This window comes from Melospiza georgiana, chromosome 3 (assembly GCF_028018845.1).
Source record: "Melospiza georgiana isolate bMelGeo1 chromosome 3, bMelGeo1.pri, whole genome shotgun sequence".
NCBI lineage: Eukaryota > Metazoa > Chordata > Aves > Passeriformes > Passerellidae > Melospiza > Melospiza georgiana.
Window position 1 is genome coordinate 23,128,034 of NC_080432.1, and position 19,549 is coordinate 23,147,582.

Below are 19,549 nucleotides of genomic sequence, written 5' to 3' on the forward strand. Positions count from 1 at the left end.
CTTCCCCTTGGTTTAGATATAGACACATACTCAATAAACTTTATACCACCCTGGAAAAGGATCTTGCTCAATGTCCAGCCACAAAATGGATTATTCCCACTTTCTCAGAATCTGAACACCTAATGAATGTATTTTTGATGCACAATGTAAGCACCCCTGTGCTAGTCATTCTTGATATTAAATGTGGTATATTGAAACTTAAGGAAGATAAAGCACCTCTTGCTTGTCTCAAAGCTTTCTTCACAAAATTACTAAATAAAGGACCTAATTTTTTTTGAGCCTGCTACTTCTTGCAACTTAATTAAATATTTCTGTTATATAATAGAAATTCTATAATCACTGACCTGACAGATCAGCTAAAAGCTCTGCACGTAGCAGCACCAGTTTTTTTTGGAAAAACAGATGCTACAGAAATGGAAATGTACATTGCTGAAGGATGGGGCAGCTGTACACCTGAACAGTAAGATCCTCCTAAAGGATTTTTGGGGGCTGAATATCAGGGCAGAAACCCAAACTTCATGGAGAAGCTCCTGTGAGCCCACAGTGGCCAGCTGGCCTCCTCCTGCCAGAATCATGGGGGGCAATAATTCCAATTTATGGATGGATGCTCCATGATTTACTCCAGACTAAAAAGGACTTACAAAACTTTTAAATCTGTGGTTCTATTTAAGTTATAGGGGTTTTCTGAGAGGAGGAAGTACCTTGCTATCAAGAGAGAAAAATCAAGCCAGGAGACCCCCAGCTAAGAAAGAGATGCAGCTGCAATTGCAGCTAAAGCCACTGCCTTTAACAAAGATCTCTGAGCTGCTGCATCTCTCCAAGTTATTTTTTTTAACCTGAATCTTCCTTATACTTACCTTTTCAAGCTAAAACTGAGCACAGTCTGTAAGATACTTATCAATGAGCTTACTTTTAATTAATAAACAGCCATGGTGGCTGGCAGGATGATTTAACCACCCAGATACTAACAGTAGGCATCCTCCCAGCTGGCTCTATCCGTCATCTCAGTGACAGACTTACACCCTGATACTTTATTTCTCCCAGACCCCTTTCCCCAGTACCCCAACCAAGTCCAGCTGGCTTTTTTTCCCCCCTTCCTTTCCCAGTTTGGAGGCTGTTGCCCCCAGGGAGCAGCAGAAAGTCCCCCGAGCAGCAAACCACTTCTCTACACTGTCTATCTGCTACCTTATCTGCTACTTTAGGTGAGCACTTTTGCTTCATGCCTCATTCAGCTCAGCTGCTGGGGGTTAGTTTCCCTCTTTGATCTTCCCAGCAAGGTACTCCTCCAGTTTGCTGCCCTGACAACATAACACCAGGATTTTGGGTGGGTGTTGCAACAGCAAGCTGAACCTGGGCACACCCTGAAGCCATCCAGATACTGACAGATCCAATGCAACAGGCAGTAAACAGGGTGACTCCTTCCTTGGGTCATGTGTAATGTGAAACCACACTTCCACCCACCTTGGGAGATGCTAAAAGTAGACACTGAGCTGAAGAGATGATGGACCTGCTCCTGTGCTTTGCTTGCACCCTCTGCTTAACAAAGACAGGGGCAGGAAAGTCCAGCCCAGGTCTGAAATCAAGTGTCACATGCCAGGGGACAGCCTGCCACAGCTGGAGCTGGAAATGCCACAGAATCAACATCCAGCTTTAACACAAGCCAGAACAGACTGTGCCATTTCTCCTAGCAATTCAGGACACTCTAAAATGCTAAACTGCCTTTGGAGGTTAGTATTTCACTTCAACAGTGAGGCAAGTGTTGGAATGAAATGTAGGTGTAACTTGTACTTAAGATCTAGAGAAAAATGCCCCTAGAGTTAGTGAAAAGAGGCCATCAGGCTCTTCTTACTCTGCAACTCAAAACAGGGGCAATCACAGAGTTCTGAGATTAGTTTCTGGTCTGTCACCTCTTCTGCATCTTTCTAATGTTTCTGATTTGACTTGCAGGATTTTATCTAGGCAAAAATAAAGAAAAGAAAAGAAAAGAAAAGAATTCCTGCATTTTAAAGTATTGGAGCTACTTTGTAAAGACAGTAAGCATTTCAGGGCTGGATTACAGAAATGTGGGCTGGAGACAAAATGCCTCCCATGATCCAGCCTTATCCTTTACCACCACCCCACCAGTGTGAGGAGCAACCAAAGCAGAGCTCAGCTGGTGCTGGTGGCTCAGGCTCCCTGCAGCAGGCACATGTCCCTGTGCTGCAGAGAGCTCTCCATGAGCTTCACACCTGGCAGCAGTCCTGGCTCCATCAGGGATGGACAGTGGTCACCAGCTGCATCCACCTGAGCAAGGTGAATGACAGAAAAATACTGTGTGCAAGGAGGCATAAAATACACCCACCAAAAGGTTAACCACAGAAAAGGCATCTCTCTCCTATCTCCCAGGGCTTATGGATGGCACCTGCCCTGCTCCTCGCCCAAATACCTGAAAAGCTACACGTTGTTTATCATCATCTCTTGACAAAAAAAATAATCTACCACAAACACCCAAACCAGATATTTACCAAGAAAAGGATGTTTGTTGAAGATGTTCAAGCCCAGCCTCTAGAGAAAACAGTGACAGCCACATCCATGCAAGCAGGGGCCTGCCAAATTAATGTTTGATACTAATCCTGCCTCCTCACACCTTTTCTCCTCAGCATCAATTAATTAATAACTCCCAGTGCCATAATCATAAAAAAAATCTAAACAAAGAGCAGGGAGACTCTCCATGGCTTTCAGCCCCAAACCCCTTTTCACCTGAGGTCCTCCTGTGCTGTAGATCAGATGCTGCTCCCTCAGGAAAAGCAACGTCACAGCGTAGGCGCCTCTCCCCAAGCCCAAGGCAGCACCACAGTGCTTAAGATGCAAGGAGCTTCAGCTGTGTCTGCTGAGCATCACTGACTCACAGTCACACCTCCACACCTTCAGGGGCACCAGGGCCACAGCAGCAACACTGCAAGGCAAGCACGTGTCCCTGGGACTGCTCCAGCATCAACCCTTGATGTTCATCACCACCATTACCACAGAGCCACTGGGAATCTCATCTGCCTGGCCGATTGCACACATATTCTCTGCTGCAGCTCTAAAAGAAAAGGTGTTTCAGCTCATGGGATAAACCCTGACACACCACTTGGGTACAGCAGCAGTGTGCTATGTGCACACAGAGCAGGCAATGGTATTTTGGCAGGGTGATGATGTCCATCCATCCTGATCCCATGGCACAAGTTCCTCCTGTTGACTGCAAGGCTGGCTCATGAGGCATCTCAAGGCACTTTCCCTTCAACACCACTCATCAAAAGAAAAGCACAACATGTAATTTTTTTCCAGTGGTCCAAGCAAGGACAGTGTTCCCCCAGTCTCTGTTGGATGCTGCCCTAGACCCCTGAAGCCCTGCAGCCTGCAGGTATCCAGCTGGCTGATGCAAATATACACACAGAACAATCACAACCACAGCTATGGCCACCCAGAGCTGTATCTGCAACATGAAGGGGCACAGTCTGGTGGGAAGAGCTCTGCAGAATAAGGGAGCTGGTGCTGAGGGGTCACCTCTTTGTGCCTTGGGTGTTCTGCTCAGATCTGCTCCAGCAGGCCTTGTGGACAATCCCAGAGCCATGAGGGCACAGCAAGCAGGCTCCTGCAGCAACTCTTCCAGCTCAGCACCAGCCAAAATGAGCCCAGTGCAAGAATCCTGAAACTGCCCTGCAGTGGCAGCTATGGGGGGGAAGTGGGGAAAAATCAGCTTTCCTTTAACATGCTGGCATTTTGTTTTGGATTGGAAGTGCATTATGGCAAAGATGAGGATGGACTCTTCCTCCTTTTGCTGCCTGACCTCAAAGAGGTGATTGCACAGCTGACAGCTGCAGCAATAGCCAGGGAAGTGTCAGAGTAGAGCCTGCCCTGGGATGCAGAGACACAGAGCATCCATCCCCTACTGTCAGACTTCTTGGACTCTTCCAAGACAAGAACTCAGGTTCATTTGAAAGGCTGTAAAACCCTTCATACCCTGATGTAAGCAAATAAACCAGGCTCCTCTGATACCACATGCCATGGACCTTTCTGCTTCCACAGGCACTTGGCATAGAAGGAAGCTGATTGCCTGTTCCCTTTAAAGTACAAAATGCCATCAACAAAGAACAAAAAGGAAAAAAATACAAAATTATCTTGCCCTTTCAGGGAAGCACCCAGAGGCACGGATAGAACATGGGTACATGCAACAGGATCAGCAAAATGAGCTTGTGAGCAGCTGCTGCTTGCTCCAAGAAGTGACACCTGAGGAGCTCATCCAAAGGGGTCTGTAGCATTTCCATCACCTGCCAGATCAACTCCCACGGGGTCCAGGCATGCTGCTGTGTGCCACAGAATTATTTTGCAGGAAGAATTTGGAGCAGTACCCTCATCTGGTCCTTTTCTAAGGAGGCAGAGGGTAAAGACTGAACTGCTGTTTGTTGGAAATGAGGAAGCTCCAGCAAAGTTTCATGAGGGGCTTTTCTGGGGTGATATTTTTTGGTAAGCACAGTTTCTGTTCTTTAGAATTACAGAGCTGTGCAGTTTCTGGAGCCCTGGGAAACCACTGACAGAGCACATCAGCATCACCTTCCTGGCAGCAGTGGGAGATTCTGCATTTTGCTCTTCCTACTAGAGATGTCACATTGAGCAGCAAGCCATCCTCTGAGCCCAGCAGTGCCCATGGAGATGCCAGGGTAAGCAGGGGACCAGGCAGTGTCAAGCTCCTGCCACCCAAATGCCAAGACAACAAGTCTGACTGGTAACTCCTAACCCATGAGGCTGGAAAACATCAGAGCATTTAAGGGCAGATCCACAGACAGAAGGAACTCAGACCAGTTTAGATTTCCCTTTCCTGCTATAATTTTTCTGAAATTCATGCCCCCCTCCTTGGACAGAGCCACCCAGGCCTTTAACAGCACTTCTGGCACCTAAAGCAGTGTGTGGTCCCCGCTCAGATCCAGTCCTCCACACAGAGACACTTGAGCATCTCAGTTACCCCATCACAGCACCTTGGGCCACGTTAAGAGCTCACCCTAACACTCAGCAGGATTCAGCACTGGGGTAATTAATGGACTTGCCACATTGCAATAAAAAGTCAATTTTTTTTTCAGGGCAAAGCTGCTGCTTGTGACAACCCTAACAATTTAATGCAGAAGCAGGAATATTGAGAAGCAGTGGTGTACAAGGCAGTCCTCCCCAGTGCCCACTCAGCTCCAGGACCCCTCTCTGCAGTGAGAAGCTGTCAAGCACTCCAAGCATTGCAGGCATTTCTGATAACAAGCCTGCTACCACCGAGCCTGACCTCCAAGCACGGGACTTGTTTGTTGACTTTCAGTATGTGGTTTGTTAGTTTATTTAAGTCACAGCCAGCTCTTTGAGGAACAAGATGGGGAATGAGGGAGGGAGGGAGGAAGCCACTAGTAAAATCATATAAATCAGAAGAAAGATCTTGTACAGAAAAGAGTATCCTTGACTTTAAGAAGACTGTGTGCACCACACAGAGACACACATCTTATCTTATGACAGATGCTAAAGCATTACAGTCCATTAAATGCAGGGATTAAATGGTTATTGGAAAGCTAGAGCTGTGCTAAGTGTAACAGGAGATCACAAGTGGAAGAGTCAATTTAATATCTGAGAAAGCTGTTGGACTGAGGAACACCCAACCACGCACATCCAGTGTGCCCACAAGCAAGGGCACCTTGCAGGGGACCACATCTGCACCCAGAGGGGCAACATCCCTGCTAGCCAAGCAGGGAAGCTGGTTGGCATCCCATAATCTCCTCTGCTTGCCAGTGCAACTGTAGCCATGGCCATGCTGGAAAAGCAGGGAAGGAGGAACATACCCCAGAATTTCAGCACTGGAAAACAGAGAAAAAATAGAGAAAGCACTACTTTAAGATTTCTTCATCAAGAAGAAATCCTCAGAGAGTTATCTGAAATTTCAGGCTGGTTATCGCAGGCTAATAAAATTTTAAGTAAATGGAAACAAGAGTCCTTTGCAATTGTATGTGTGCCACATTTTAAAAGGATGCACCACAGCTGGGTGTACCTAGGTGAACAATAAATAACAAAACCCAGTGACTTTTGTCATCCTGTGATTTCACAGAAGCAGCATTTCCAAACCACCTCCATCTGCAAATAAAGCATTAAGAGGACACGGTGGGGTGAAAACAACCCAAACAAAACTGTGCTCAAGAACAACAGAACCTTCTCCATTTCTCCCTGAATTTCCAACCTGCTCCCCCTCCCTCCTGCCAGGCCTCACCTTGCCATGGCTTTTCTCCACCTTTCGGAAACACTTGTTCAAGGAGAGGTTGTGTCGGACCGAGTTCTTCCAGCCGGTGGGGGCCGTGGCGAAGTAGGGGAAGCGCTCCAGGATCCAGCTGTAGATTTCCTTGACTGGCAAGCTCTTGTTGGGGGACTGCTCAATCGCCATGTAAATGAGAAGGCTGAAAGAGTAAGGGGGTTTGGAAGTGGAGGATTTTTTCTCAGGGTTCTGGTAGCAGGACGGCGAGAAGGATGGCACGCTGTCCCCCTCGATGTCGTACAAGGGGCTAACAATGGGCAGGCCCTCGCTGCCGAGGCTGAAGTTTGTTAGCAGGTTAGTACTTTCGTGCAGCCAGTTCAAATTTGTGAGCTCATCATCTGCTGAATCTCTGTCCACCACGGTGGCCTTTGGCTTGCCGGCGTGGCCCGCGTCGGGCAGGCTGCCCATCCCATGGCACTGCCGTAGTCCCGCGGCTTTCTCTGCTCCCGGCGTTTCAGCTTTCTTATCCGGAGTCATCCCAGTGACTGGACCCATTTAGCTTGACTCGTCTGCAACAAAGGAGATGGTCAGAAATCACTGCAAACTACCACAGCCATGCTCAGCAGGAGCTCACCAAACCCAAGCACGGGGCTGCATCATCCCCATGTGTGACGGTGTTCACAGGGGTTCTTGGATGAGGGAAGAGACGAGCATCTGACTCCATGTTTCAGAAGGTTTGATTTATTATTTTATGATATATATTACATTAAAACTATACTAAAAGAATAGAAGAAAAGGTTTCATCAGCAGGCAAGCTAAGAATAGAATCTGAAAGAATGATAACAAAGCTTCTGTCTCGGACAGAGAGCCCGAGCCAGCTGACTGTGGTTGGCCATTAATTACAAACAAACCAACATGAGACCAGTCACAGATGCACCTGTTGCATTCCACAGCAGCAGATAATCAATGTTTACATTTTGTTCCTGAGGCCTCTCAGCTTCTCAGGAGGAAAAATCCTAAGGAAAGGATTTTTCATGAAAAGATGTCTGTGACACCCATGCACGAACGCTGAAGCCACTGGTGAGGGCCAGGGTCCAACAGGAGCCTCCCAGTAAACTCATGAGCATAAATTCCCCTTGGTTTATAACAGAACTTATGGGTAGCACTTGGAAACTACTGTATCTATCTAGAAACACCAATTCAGACATAGAAATAAGAGCTATTTTCATAGCAACACCTGAAACCTCAAAAAAAACCTTAACATGTAGGATCTAATCCGTTCAGATCTCACACTAACTCTTAAAGTTACTCATTATATTGTAAACTGACCCTGTTTAGGAGTGTTTGTCTTTGGTGTCCAAAGAGTGAAAAAGGAATTGCAAAACTTAAATCAGCATAAAATCTATTTGTGGTCTCGGTGCCAATGAAATCAAGTCACAGTCATTCCCAAGTGCTGCTGCCTGTTTCTAACAGGGGAAGACCTGGCCAGCCTATCTGTTCATCACCTGTGTCCCACAGAGCTGCCTGGGCCCACAGGATCTTTTTCCCCTCCTGCAAGGGTTTGCTGCCCTAACCTGGGCTTCCCTGCAGAGCAGAGTGTGCTGGGACCAGTTCTCAACAGAAAGGGACAAAACACTGGGGGGGCAGCTCAGACCTGCAGGAGCAATGGCTCACCACTTAGATAAAAAAAATCCCAGAAGAACAAAGCACTAAAACCCTAATCATAACATTATTATCTGTAAAACACTGCCACTCAATGCAAGGTCTAACAGGCCACCCATCCTTTAGAGGCATCACACCAACAGACACCACCTTGCTTGTAGAGTTTCAAAAGGGGTCTTCTAGCAAACTGTGTTATGGGAACAGCTGCTTTCTTCCTGCTGATGTGAGCACTGTACAGATGTAGGGAGTGTACTTGTACACACACATGTACCACACAGACGTAAGACACTCCAACCATGGATGCAGCTCATAGCTGTAAATAGCAAAGAGCAAAGCTGAGGTTTGTATCAACTGTAAACAGATCCAAGAAAACAACCAGAGAAACACCCAATCCCCCTTCCAGTCCCCTGTCCCTGTAAGCACTATCATTCTGGTTTCATGCTCCAGCTCCCAGTGCCAGAGCTCAAGATGAGGACAGTTCCCATATCACATCTCACCAGACAGCTCTACACAGTTACTGCATGTTTTCTCACCCCAGTTTGCAGTAAACACTTGTCTCCTCGCTCTTGCATCTCCTCCTACCAAGGGCCCACTGCCTGGCTGTGCCAGCCCCAGCCCCAGGCAGCTCCAGCCTGGCAGCCTCACCATGTCCCTGGCAGAACAGGGCCCAGCCCCTTGTTCTGGAGAAAGGGAGCAATGGAGGGGTGACAGAAAGGCAACAGGACAATCCCTGTTATGCTCCCCAGCCCTGCCAGCCCCTGCCTGGGGCCAGGCAGTCATGAGGTGCAGAATTTTGGCCTCCCCCAGGAAACACACCGTGTTTCCACCAGCAATTTTTGTTCCTCTCTTCATCTGCTCATGCACTTTTGCACCAGCTATTGCAAAGCTGTGTTGACAACAGCACCTGAACTCATGCTTACCAGCAGCAGTGCTGGAAAACATGCATAAATTTTTTACCTTCTGTTTCTTATTTCTATTAAGTGCAGGGATGGGTATGATTAGCTACCAGCTCAGTCAGTATAATAAAAAGAAAAAAAAAATTAAAGCAAAGTGAGCTGCTCAAATAGCTGGTCAAAAATAGCTTTGCTCTCCCTACGATTTACTTCTCCCCCAAGGCACCAGAGCAGATTCATATTGGCAGTCAGAGATGGCTGCCTTTAAACACAGCCATATATACATATGCTCATGTCACTGCTTCAATCCTTTCTTAAATTAAGGAAAAAAAAACCAAACAAAGAGCTAGTGATAAAATTCATACAGAGAGACAAACCCCAACTCTGCTGCAACGTGAGCTGCTCTGCTCTCTTTCTAATGATTAACTTTGCCCCCTGGTTGAGCACCTCTTTAGGCAGCTACACAGGAGCTCACACCTCCCAGCTGTGTTTTGGTAATTTTAGCTCCCAGTTCATGTTGCACAAAATCTCCCTTTACAAATCTCCCGTCAGCGTGGCAGATCAGGAGCACACACATGCTGACACACACATACACTGAGGTCACTGAATTCTTTTCTTAGGGGAAAGGGGGCAATGAAATCTGTTTTCAACACAAAAATGGCCTGGGCACACTTAGTCTGGTCAAAAATATAAGGGAAAAAATAAAACAAGTGATGAAGCTGGCACTTATAATCAGGCAGACTTTGTGGTTCAATGCACTATTTGTTTGCATGCTACTGTATTACAGAAGAGAATCATTAGCATACCTAATGCCCTACATGAAAATAAAAATTATTTGCAGGTAATACACTTAAATAATAAAAATTAAATTATTAAATATAAAAAGTTATAAATATTATTAAAAGTAAATAATATAGGTTAGTGTCACGTTTCTTAGATGTATTACAAGAATCCACATCTCATTACGTTCTTTTCCTAGTTCACCACCTCACACACCTTCTATATGAACACATCAGAAATTAATTTATTTTTTCTAGACATTATTAGACTATTATTATTAGACTATCATCAACTAATAAATAAGAAAAAAATATAATCACAGGAGCAACACCCATGTCACTGGAGCATATGTGAAGGCACATAAGTGGTCGGATTGTGAGCTCTCCAGAACCCTTCTTCATTCACACAGACCCTTAATGACATCCAAAATCCACAATTTTTTCCTCCATGTGTGTTCTGACTGCCACAACTGTGAGAACACAGCTTCCAAGATGCCATTTTCAAGATTACCACTTCCAATATTTGGGGTTTCATGTTTTACATAAGGGTCACGGAATCCACCAAAGCCATCTCTGCTGTAAGCTGGCAGGGTTTTGTGCTCAGGGATGACCCAGCAGAAAAACCACAGTGAGAGCAAAGAAAGCAAAGAGAGCAAAGTGTGAGAAGGAAAGAGCACAGCAGCAGCTCTCCAGTTCAGATGTTTTGATAATTCCCAAGGGGACAGCCCCAGCCCTGTAAGCAGAGCCAAGAAGGCAACCTCCAGCCAGGCAAATGCAAAATCAATATGATTTAAGCACACCTCTGAAAAACATGGAAGAGTTTGTGCTCTGCCCATGTGCTTTACCCTACCCAAAAGTACAGAGTGACACAGCACATTGCTCTTCACCGGTATTACCACTTCCAGCTGGAAGCAGAACCTCATGCATCCCAATCCTAAGGAACTCAAGGATGCATCTCCTTGAGTTCCTTAGGAGTTCCATTCATGTTGGTTCCTTCAAAAGAAAGGCCAAACAAAGCATTTACTCCTCAAATGCTCCTCACAATGGAGGTGCACATCACCTTGCATTGGTAATTACAGACAGAGGACTATGATTCCAGGGTAAGAAGATTAAAAGGCTGCCAAGTCAACTGAGGCTGCTCAAATAAAAGTTAGGGTGCATCAGAAAAGAGGTGAGAGCCACAACCTTCTTCCAGCAGTGTGATTTTTGGCATCACATAAAAGCCAGGAGCAGACCTCCCTGCTAATCCACGCCAGTGCAGCACCCAGAGCCCAGTGAAGACCTGCTCCTCCACAGCACTCACAACCCAAGCAGCAGAGCCCAGGTCTGAAGGGGCTGATTAAGGCCAAGTGTACCAAGGCAGCAGCCCAGAGAAGCACAAACAGATCAGAGGGAGCTCCATTTTTGGTAATATTTTTTGCAGCCCTCTCCCAAACTCACTAGAGAGCTAAGTTTGGGGAAGGTGATGAGCACTGAAAGGTCCTCAGCCTAGCAGAGCACACCTGGGTAAAACCAGGTTTGTGTGCTCCCACAAAGACCCCCAGCTATGACTGAATTTTGATGGAAGATCTTCAGCACTGCTATGTTCTGCCACAGGAGCAAATGCTTTGTTGTGTGAGCATTTAATGAAGACAAAGCTGCTTTAATAAAGGCCAACCCTTTAACAAAACTGGAAGTCCACTTGAGCAGATCCTCAGGAAAGCAGGGAAGCACTTCTCCCTTCTTGGGAGAAGTCTCAGTTCCAGCAGAATCCAGGCCAAAGCTGTGGCAGATGCCACCATCCCAGCAAAGATGACCTCCTCCAAACTCAGCAGCATTGCAGGTGTAAGTGTGCAGGTATCATTTCAATGGTCACCATGCTTGGACTCACTGAACTGGCAAGAAAGAATTCAGCCTTTTTGTCAGAAGGTGCCCCAGCCTTGTCCACACCAAGCTAGCATGAAAACAGAGCTGCTCTTGCTGCTTGATCCTTCTTTACAGTGGCACCAGATGAAAGGTGCCCTTTTGGCACCTGCACAGCATCAGTGCCCCAGGTTAGGACAACCTTCTCCACAACTAAATGCACCTTTTTGTTTCTGCAGGACCAGCCAAGCAACTAGGTCACCTCTGCTAATAGTGGGAAGACCTGGAACCTGCCAACAGGGCAGTGATTTCCCTCCAGGTTTAAAAATAAAAATAAAATCTTACCATGCATTGCCCAAGTCTGAGGAGTGGAACATAATTTTATCCAGGAAAAAATATTTTCAGCCATATCCCATTAATGACAGCAGCTCTGCACCCACTCTTTGCACACCAAGCTCAGGGTGTGCACCCTCAGTCACAGAGCCAGGCAGGTGTGCTTTACACACAACTTCTGTCCTGACACAAACAGGCTCCGTGAGAGGATTTAAGACAATTGGTACCTGCTTTTGCATGCAAACTACACCAACAGCAAACTCCTCTATTGATTTTTCATATTCCCTTGCATCTACAACACACATCAGGGCTTGTCCTGCCTCAAATACATCAATATGTGTTGTCAAAACAGCCCAAGAATTAGACACATAAATGACTGGCACTGCTCACCTACCCAAGCTGAGGATAAACTTCCAAGTCATTGGGCACATAGCACAGCACCAGCTACAAGTCTTTGCACGTTGGAGGGAAGAGCAACAAAAAACCCAACAAAAACAAACAAACAAAATGACCCAAACAAATAAACAAACAAACAAAAAACCCCCCTCACACTAATGCAAACCCATCAATAAAAAGCACCCATCTGCCTGACCAGGAGCATTAAAAGGATGACACCAAACCACTTTGCCCCCTACTAATTCAGCCTTTCCCCCATCACCTTCCTCGTCTGGAGCTGCCCATGCCCTGCACACCCCCCAGCCCTGCTGGAGGTCAGCTGAGACCCTCCCCCAGCCCTGAGGAAGGCCTATATTTGATTATAACACTGTATGATGTCTGTATCCAAGACAACTAAAGGCATTACAGTCTTCTGAGGATAAAACCACCTCTCAGGCACAGATTTCAGCAAGCTGGGACCCAGTGTCCGTGGAAGACATGAACCCCTGGGTGACAAAGGACATGCAGAGATGCTCCCAGGGGCAGCACCTGCAGCAGGCAGGGCACTTCCTGCTCCTCCTGGCCTGCAAAGCTGAGGAAAATTAAAAATAATGGGTTTAAAAAAAAAAACATTAAAAAGGCACTTATCACCTTCTCAAATCCAGACTGAAAATAAAACCCATCAACCAAGGAACGGGACAAGCCAGAAGCTCAGGGGCTTCATTTGAACCTTGGCATTGGTGGGCTCAAAGAGGAAGAGAGGTTTTCCAGGAATTTGCAGAAATACTTCCAAGACTCTCATGTCAGTGTTCTCCCACACCCTGTGATATAATTAAAGGCAGGGTGGGGAAAAAAAGTAACAAAAACCAATTCAAAGGTTCAATATTAAGGAAAGTTAAGAAATCCTGCACTAGGGAAGGGATTAAACAAACCCTTATCATAGCCCTGGAAAGGGCAGGGAGCAAGAGGAAGATTTCATCTAACTTTTTTTTCTTAAAAGTTCGCATTTTTTAAATTAATACACACATATGCACATACATAAGTGGTTTGTTTGAAACAAATATCTGAAAGAAAATGGTATGTGAGCTCAGATATGCCCTGATCCCAATCCAGACCCTGTACATTACCCAGAGTCTCTGGGACATTTATTCCACTTTGCAAATGTGAAGCTTTTCCAAAGGCTGCAGTCACTGTTGGACCTGGCTCCCCGGGCCTCAGATTTAAAACATGCACATAACAACAGTCTAACAGAGAAATTGGGACATGAAAATAATATTAAAAAATAAGAAACCCAAAAAAGCACTGAAATTTAACTATTGAGAAAAACCTTTGGTAAGACACAAAAAGGGGAGGGGAGGGAAACAAGTGCTTTCAAGAAAAATGCTTTACAGCCAATAGCTTTTCAAGAGATGCTTATGGGTCATTCTCCTCAAATTCAATACTGTGCTTGCTAAGTGGACTAAAATGCAAAAAAATGTAAACCACTGATATGTTCACAAGTGAGCCACTTGAGCAAATGACTTGCAGAATAATTCTGATTATTTCCCTTTCCAGGGTAACTTTTCTTTGTGTTTCCCTACCATCCTCTTGAAACAGAAGCGAACACAGCTACATTTCAGCTGGTGTCAGTACCAATGTACCAATGCTAGAAAGCATGAAGCTATCTTTTCCACACAGCTTTTCTGCCTTTAAAGAACCCAAACTCCTGATTTCCAGTGAAAAACAACAACCTGAAGCTTCACCCCAAGTGACCCTTCTGCAAGATTTAACTGGAAAGCCCCACTGGAGCTGTATCACAAAACCACACTACCAGGACAACTTGGTGACTGCAAAGCTGTCCCCACCTGCTGCTTCCCAGCTCCTGCTCACAAAGTGCAAGATTTCCTCCAGAGCCCAGGGAAGGCAAAGCAATGCTCTTCACTGTGCTGACCTCCCTGGCCAACCTGCTTTTAATTTCATTCCACCAGTGTGGAATTTGGCTTCCTATTTAAACAAAGAAGAAAGCAAACAAAAAACCCTCCTATTTTTGACTACTCAACATCCCTAAACCAAACCAGACTGGCTGATAACTGGTCTGGGGATGATCCTCACTCACCAGAGGATGAGGAATGAGTGGATGCTGCTTAGCAGGAAACTTCCCAGTTCCCAGTCCTTCAGCTCTACTTCATGAAACTTCTCCAGGTGCTGAGCTCTCTTCATACCCAGTACTCAGCTTTTAGGCAACCATGTACTTGCCCCAAATCTAAGCACAACAAAACCCAGTGACACTGCTGAAAAGAAAGCACGGGACCACACTTAAACTGGGAAACTAAAAGTAGTGACAAACTGCAAGGTAGGAATGTACTGGAAATAACCTGAGAGAAGACAGCAAGACTGAGTGTGCAGAAGAGTAGGGGTGGGTGATGATGCCTGCAGAAGTCAATTTAATGGAGTCCCTAACATTCTCCAACCCTTGAGGAAATAGGGAGCACTAAGTCTAGTCTGAACATTTCTAGAAAACATTTTGAACATATTCAGAAAAAAAAAAAAGTCAAAATCCACATCATTGACTTTCAGTGTAAGTATTCCTATCTGCACAAATTACAGGCTTATCTTAAAATGGTCCTGGTGCCCCTGAGCAGCCACTCAATAAAATGGGTATTCCTGCCCCAAACACAGCTGCCATGTTTCCCAGCTGCTGACCACACAGGCCAGCACTGAGCACCCTCCCAGCCTGGAGTGACCCAAGCCTCGTGCTCCCACAGCCACAATGTTTTACAGGGAGCAGGCAGAGCACCAGGGGTCATAAAGATGCTGGCTGGCATCAGGCAGTACTTCTTCCATTCCATGTAATTTATTACCCAAGCACTGCAAGCTGTCTGACCTAAATTGTATTTTGGAAGCACCATGGAACATCACTGTGTGCCTTTACCCAGCACAGTGAGATGCAGAGCTCATGGAACTGGTGCCTTCACCCAGCATGATGAGGATGTGAGATGGAGAGCTCATGGAACTGGTGCCTTCAGCCAGCATGGTGAGGATGAGATGGAGAGCTCATGGAATTGGTGCCTTAGGCCAGCGTGGTGAGGATGAGATGGAGAGCTCATGGAACTGGTGCCTTCACCCAGCATGGTGACGATGTGAGATGGAGAGCTCATGGAATTGGTGCCTTTACCCAGCATGGTGAGGATGAGATGGAGAGCTCATGGAATTGGTGCCTTCACCCAGCATGGTGAGGATGAGATGGAGAGCTCATGGAACTGGTGCCTTAGGCCAGCGTGGTGAGGATGAAATGGAGAGCTCACCATCACCCAGCACCATCCCCAAATCAGCAGGTGCAACGTGCCAGGGAACAAACACACACCTATCACACATAAAGATCAAGCCAGGAAAAAAGTGAAGCAGCATCCCAGGGGTCTCTTGTGTCCTCTCTGGCAGCCACTGGATCTGGAAAGAGCCCAGATGCAGGCACAGGGAGCCTCCCCATGTGGACAGGGTTTGCAAGCAAGCACTTGTTGAGAGCAGAGCTGGGCTCCACCATGAGTCACCCCGAGCTGCAGGAAGTTGCCCAACACCGTTTCAGTGTTGGAGTGGCAGCACACGCACACCGGGATGAGGCACTCACTGCCTCCATCCACTTCCCTCAGGAAAAGTTACCATCAGTGCAGTGACATCCTTACACAAAATGCACTCATTTACCAGGAGGGGAAGAATGGCAAATGCTCAAGGAGCCAAAGGGAATAACCCAGAAGTTGCTAAAAGGTTGTGAGCATTCATCGGGACTGCTGACAGCCATGTACTAATGGAGACTAGAGGCTGCTTTCCATCCATTTCCATCCAAGGTTGCTTTGCACCACAGCAGTGCAGTAAGACTATCCCAGAGCAGGGAACAGCATCAAGAGGTGCATGGCAGCAGTGGCTGAGGGCACACTATCACTCCTCCCAAAGCCCATCCTTTCTGCCACCTCGCTGGCTATAATCCCTCTGTGCAGCTCTTTCTGATAAGGTATCACAAACCTGCACATGGAAAAAGCCTTCTGAGAGCCTGGGGTACTTCCTCTTGTAAATACCAGCTCCTTTTAACCCCAACAATGTGTAGGCAGGGTGGAACTGACAGAGCAGGAAGGTGGAATTGCAACCCCAGTGAATCCAACATGAAAACTTGTGCTGCTTTCTCACCAGTTTGAACCATACCCATGCAGAGCATCTTCAGATGCCAAACTACCTCATTCACCAGAAGAGTTTGCTTTTGCTCAACGTGTCAGGTTTTCAAGTCTATTGCACTGAGTGGAACAGAGCCTGTGACTAATAAAGATGGCAAAAATCAGCCTGACATGTCCCTAAGCCTCTGTCTTGTTTCCAAGGCACTCCACTCACTTGCCAGGCAGTACTTCTCCTTCAGCAGGACCATTGCACACACCTCTAGCTGCTCCATTACTTACTGGACTGGCACATCCTGACAGAGAGTTGCTGGCAATGCTGGTGCCCTGAATCCCGAGCTCTCTGGAGGACACTGAAAGGCTCCTCAAGCAGAAATTCTGTGGGGGCTGGAGCTGTTGAGGCAGCACGCTCCTTAACTGGGGCCCCTTTTAGACAAAAAATACCTTACTTCTGGGCTGAAATATCCCTGAGGAGGTCCTTCAGCACAGCAGCCCCAGCAGCAGCACCCAAAGCAGGTCACAACTTCATCCTCTGGTCCAGACACTCCCAACAAAGACAACAATCAAGTTTTATCCCAGCAAGGTCCCTGAGAGTGCTCAGGGCCACAAGCCTGGATTGATACAGGGCCAGTGCCTCCAACTCCCTTCAGGACCTGCAGGGCAGCCAGCACAGCATCTCCACCAGAGTCTGCAAGTGTAGACACTGCACAGCAGCACTGATCAGTTCATGGGCACATCTGATAACAAACAAAAGCACAGAAAAGTCCTATATGTATTTCAGGCAACTCAAACACACAAAGTGAGAATCACCACCTCCTCTCTGTTTCTACAAAAGTTAAGTGGCACAGGTGGACACAAGTGAACCCCAGCAGAAGCTGATCTGCTGCAGCACCGTGGCTGAGCTCAGAGATAACACACCCTGGCACCCAGCTAAGTTCACCAGCTCGAGCCCTGGGCTGCACTAATTGCTACTACAGAGCTCCAGCTACCTTCTGCAGAGCTTGGGAAATGTGAGTAGGCACCTGCCAAGGGAAAAAAAAAAAACAAAAACCAAGCAACCTTCAAACTACTTCAAGTTTCCTGACGTAAGATAATGCCAGCTGAATTTTTCTTGCATAGATGTAGCATCACACCAGACTTTAAGGAGGGGAAAAAAGTCCCCAATCCAAGAAACACAACTGAAGTTAAATGATTCATATGTCAATATATTACAACCCACCTATTACTAAATTTGTCTGAATGTAAGCCCACCAATAACAAGATCTGGAGAGTGTCTGTGTGCATATATACACATACATAGGTGGTAAATTATATATAAAGTTATCTTAATTTCATAGACTAGGCACAATGCTAATCAAAATGCTTTCTCAGCATTTAAGTCTACCATAATTCAGCACGTTTAACTCCACATTCAGAACACAGCATCCATCCACAGGCAGGCACCTCGGCGGGAACATGAGTTTATCGGGTCCTCTTCAAGGTTTATTTTATTTCTTTGTTCCTTTTACTATTTGTTTGGGCCCTGTCATAATCCAAACCCTCACCCACAAAAGCCAGCTTCCGCTCGCACAGAAGCTGAGCACAAGCACGCCGGTGTGTCCAAGCAGGGCAAGGCAGGAAGGCAGTGGGATGCTGCTCCGCTGCTGCCGCCACCAACTCATGGCCCAACTTCACCAAAAAACCCCGAAAAAGACGGGAAAACTCCGAAGGGCCACGTGCAGATCCCAGCCTGACCCCGAGCACTCCGCCAGCAGTTTCCTGGATTTTACCCCAAAACGCGGGAACCCCGGAGCGCCTCTCCCGCACTGCCCCCAGCTCCACAAGCCACGGATGCTCCGCACGTCCCCGGGGGCTTCCCGCCGCTCGGGGGAACGAGGCCGAACGCGCCTTTATTTCACCGAGGGAAGCGCCTGGCTCCGACGGGGGTGACCCGGCGGCGAGGGGCACGGCGGGGCCGCGCTCCCAGGTGCCGGCCGCGCTTTCCATGCCCGCAGCTGGAAGCGCGCAAGGAGCGCGGGCTGGCCCCGCCGGGCAGCGGTGAAGGAGGGGGGATCACCCGCGTACACCCCGCGGGAGGGAGGGAGGGAGGGCGGAAGCTCCGCGGGGCCGCGCCGGGAGGAGGAGGAGCCGCGGGTGCACGGGGACCCCCCCGTTCCCACGCACCGGCACCGGGAGCGGCTGGAGAGGGGAAGCGCCGCCTCCGCGCGTCGTCCCCACGCGGGGAATGAGGGGACACACCGGCCACACCGCCCTCCCCCGCCCCGCTTCCCCGGCACCAGCGGGACCCGCCGCCACACTCCCCGCGCTTTCCCCCTTCCCCCACGAAACCCTCGCGGAGCGTCGGGAACAAAAAAAACTCACCCCCTAAACCCAGGGGAAAGGCGAGAGCTAAACCCGAGGGAGGCGCGGGGGCAGCCCGGGCAGGCGTGGGGCCGCGGGGGCGGCGGGCGCGGGCGGCACTCACCGCGGTCATGAAGCCGCGCGGCCGGCGGCGGACACAATATGGCAGCGGGGGGATGTGTCAGGGAGCAGCTGCTCCCTGCGCAGCGGCGGCGGCGCCGCCCTCCCGCTCCCCATGGCAACCGCGAGCAAGCACGGCCCCCCTGCCGCCGCCACCGCCTCCTCCTTCCCGGCCGCCTTCCCTCGCTCCCGCCCTCCCCCGCCGCCGGCACCGCCTCTGGCACCGCCGGGGCCGTGAGGGCTGGGAGCGGCTGAGGGGCTGCGCACCCCGCCTCGGAAAAGTTCCCTTTTCCCCCCCAGAAATACCACGCTTTCTAAATTTTAAAAATTTTAAAATAGAAGTGCAGAAACCCTCCTTTTAGTTTCACTTCCCTTCTTTATGTATACATATATGTATACTTTTTTTTTTTTTTTTTTTATCCTCTTGACAAAAATGAAGCCGCCGTGTTTGCCCTGCCTTGCCGGCCGCTTGTGCTTTCGGCTTTCCAGGGCAAGAGCTCTGCTGTTCGCTCCCCGGGCTTGGACAGCTCTGCACGCACTTGCAGTTTTACTTACAACATCATAAAGAGGAAGGACCCCGGGAAGTTCCTTGTCTTCCTTGTCTTGTTTCGGAGCTGATCTTTCACAGCAAAAAAAAAAAAAAAAAAAAAAAAAAAAAAAAAAAAAAAGGTTTAATCACTTTCCCAAGGTTTCCTCACCTTCTGAAGGATACAGCTGAAGCTTACCTCGTGATAATTTTATTTCTAAGGAAGGATGGGAATGCGTTTCAAGGAAATTCCTCCACTCCACCTTGGGAGGAACTACTGGTTGAGTTGTTTCTTTTTTTTA

General features: G+C 47.9%; 1 protein-coding gene across 1 annotated transcript in view; it reads right to left on the bottom strand.

Annotated features, from left to right (window-relative positions):
• Nucleotides 1–18,798, bottom strand: part of FOXN2 (forkhead box N2) — a 30,744-nt gene extending 11,946 nt beyond the window's left edge. Inside the window, exons 1-2 of the mRNA XM_058020276.1 lie at nt 18,726–18,798; nt 6,257–6,807 (exon numbers count right to left, since the gene is read on the bottom strand). Coding sequence (XP_057876259.1) covers nt 6,257–6,793 — 537 coding nt within the window. The 5' untranslated portion in view covers nt 6,794–6,807; nt 18,726–18,798. The remainder of the gene's footprint in view (nt 1–6,256; nt 6,808–18,725) is intronic.
• Between the last annotated feature and the right edge of the window lie 751 nt (nt 18,799–19,549).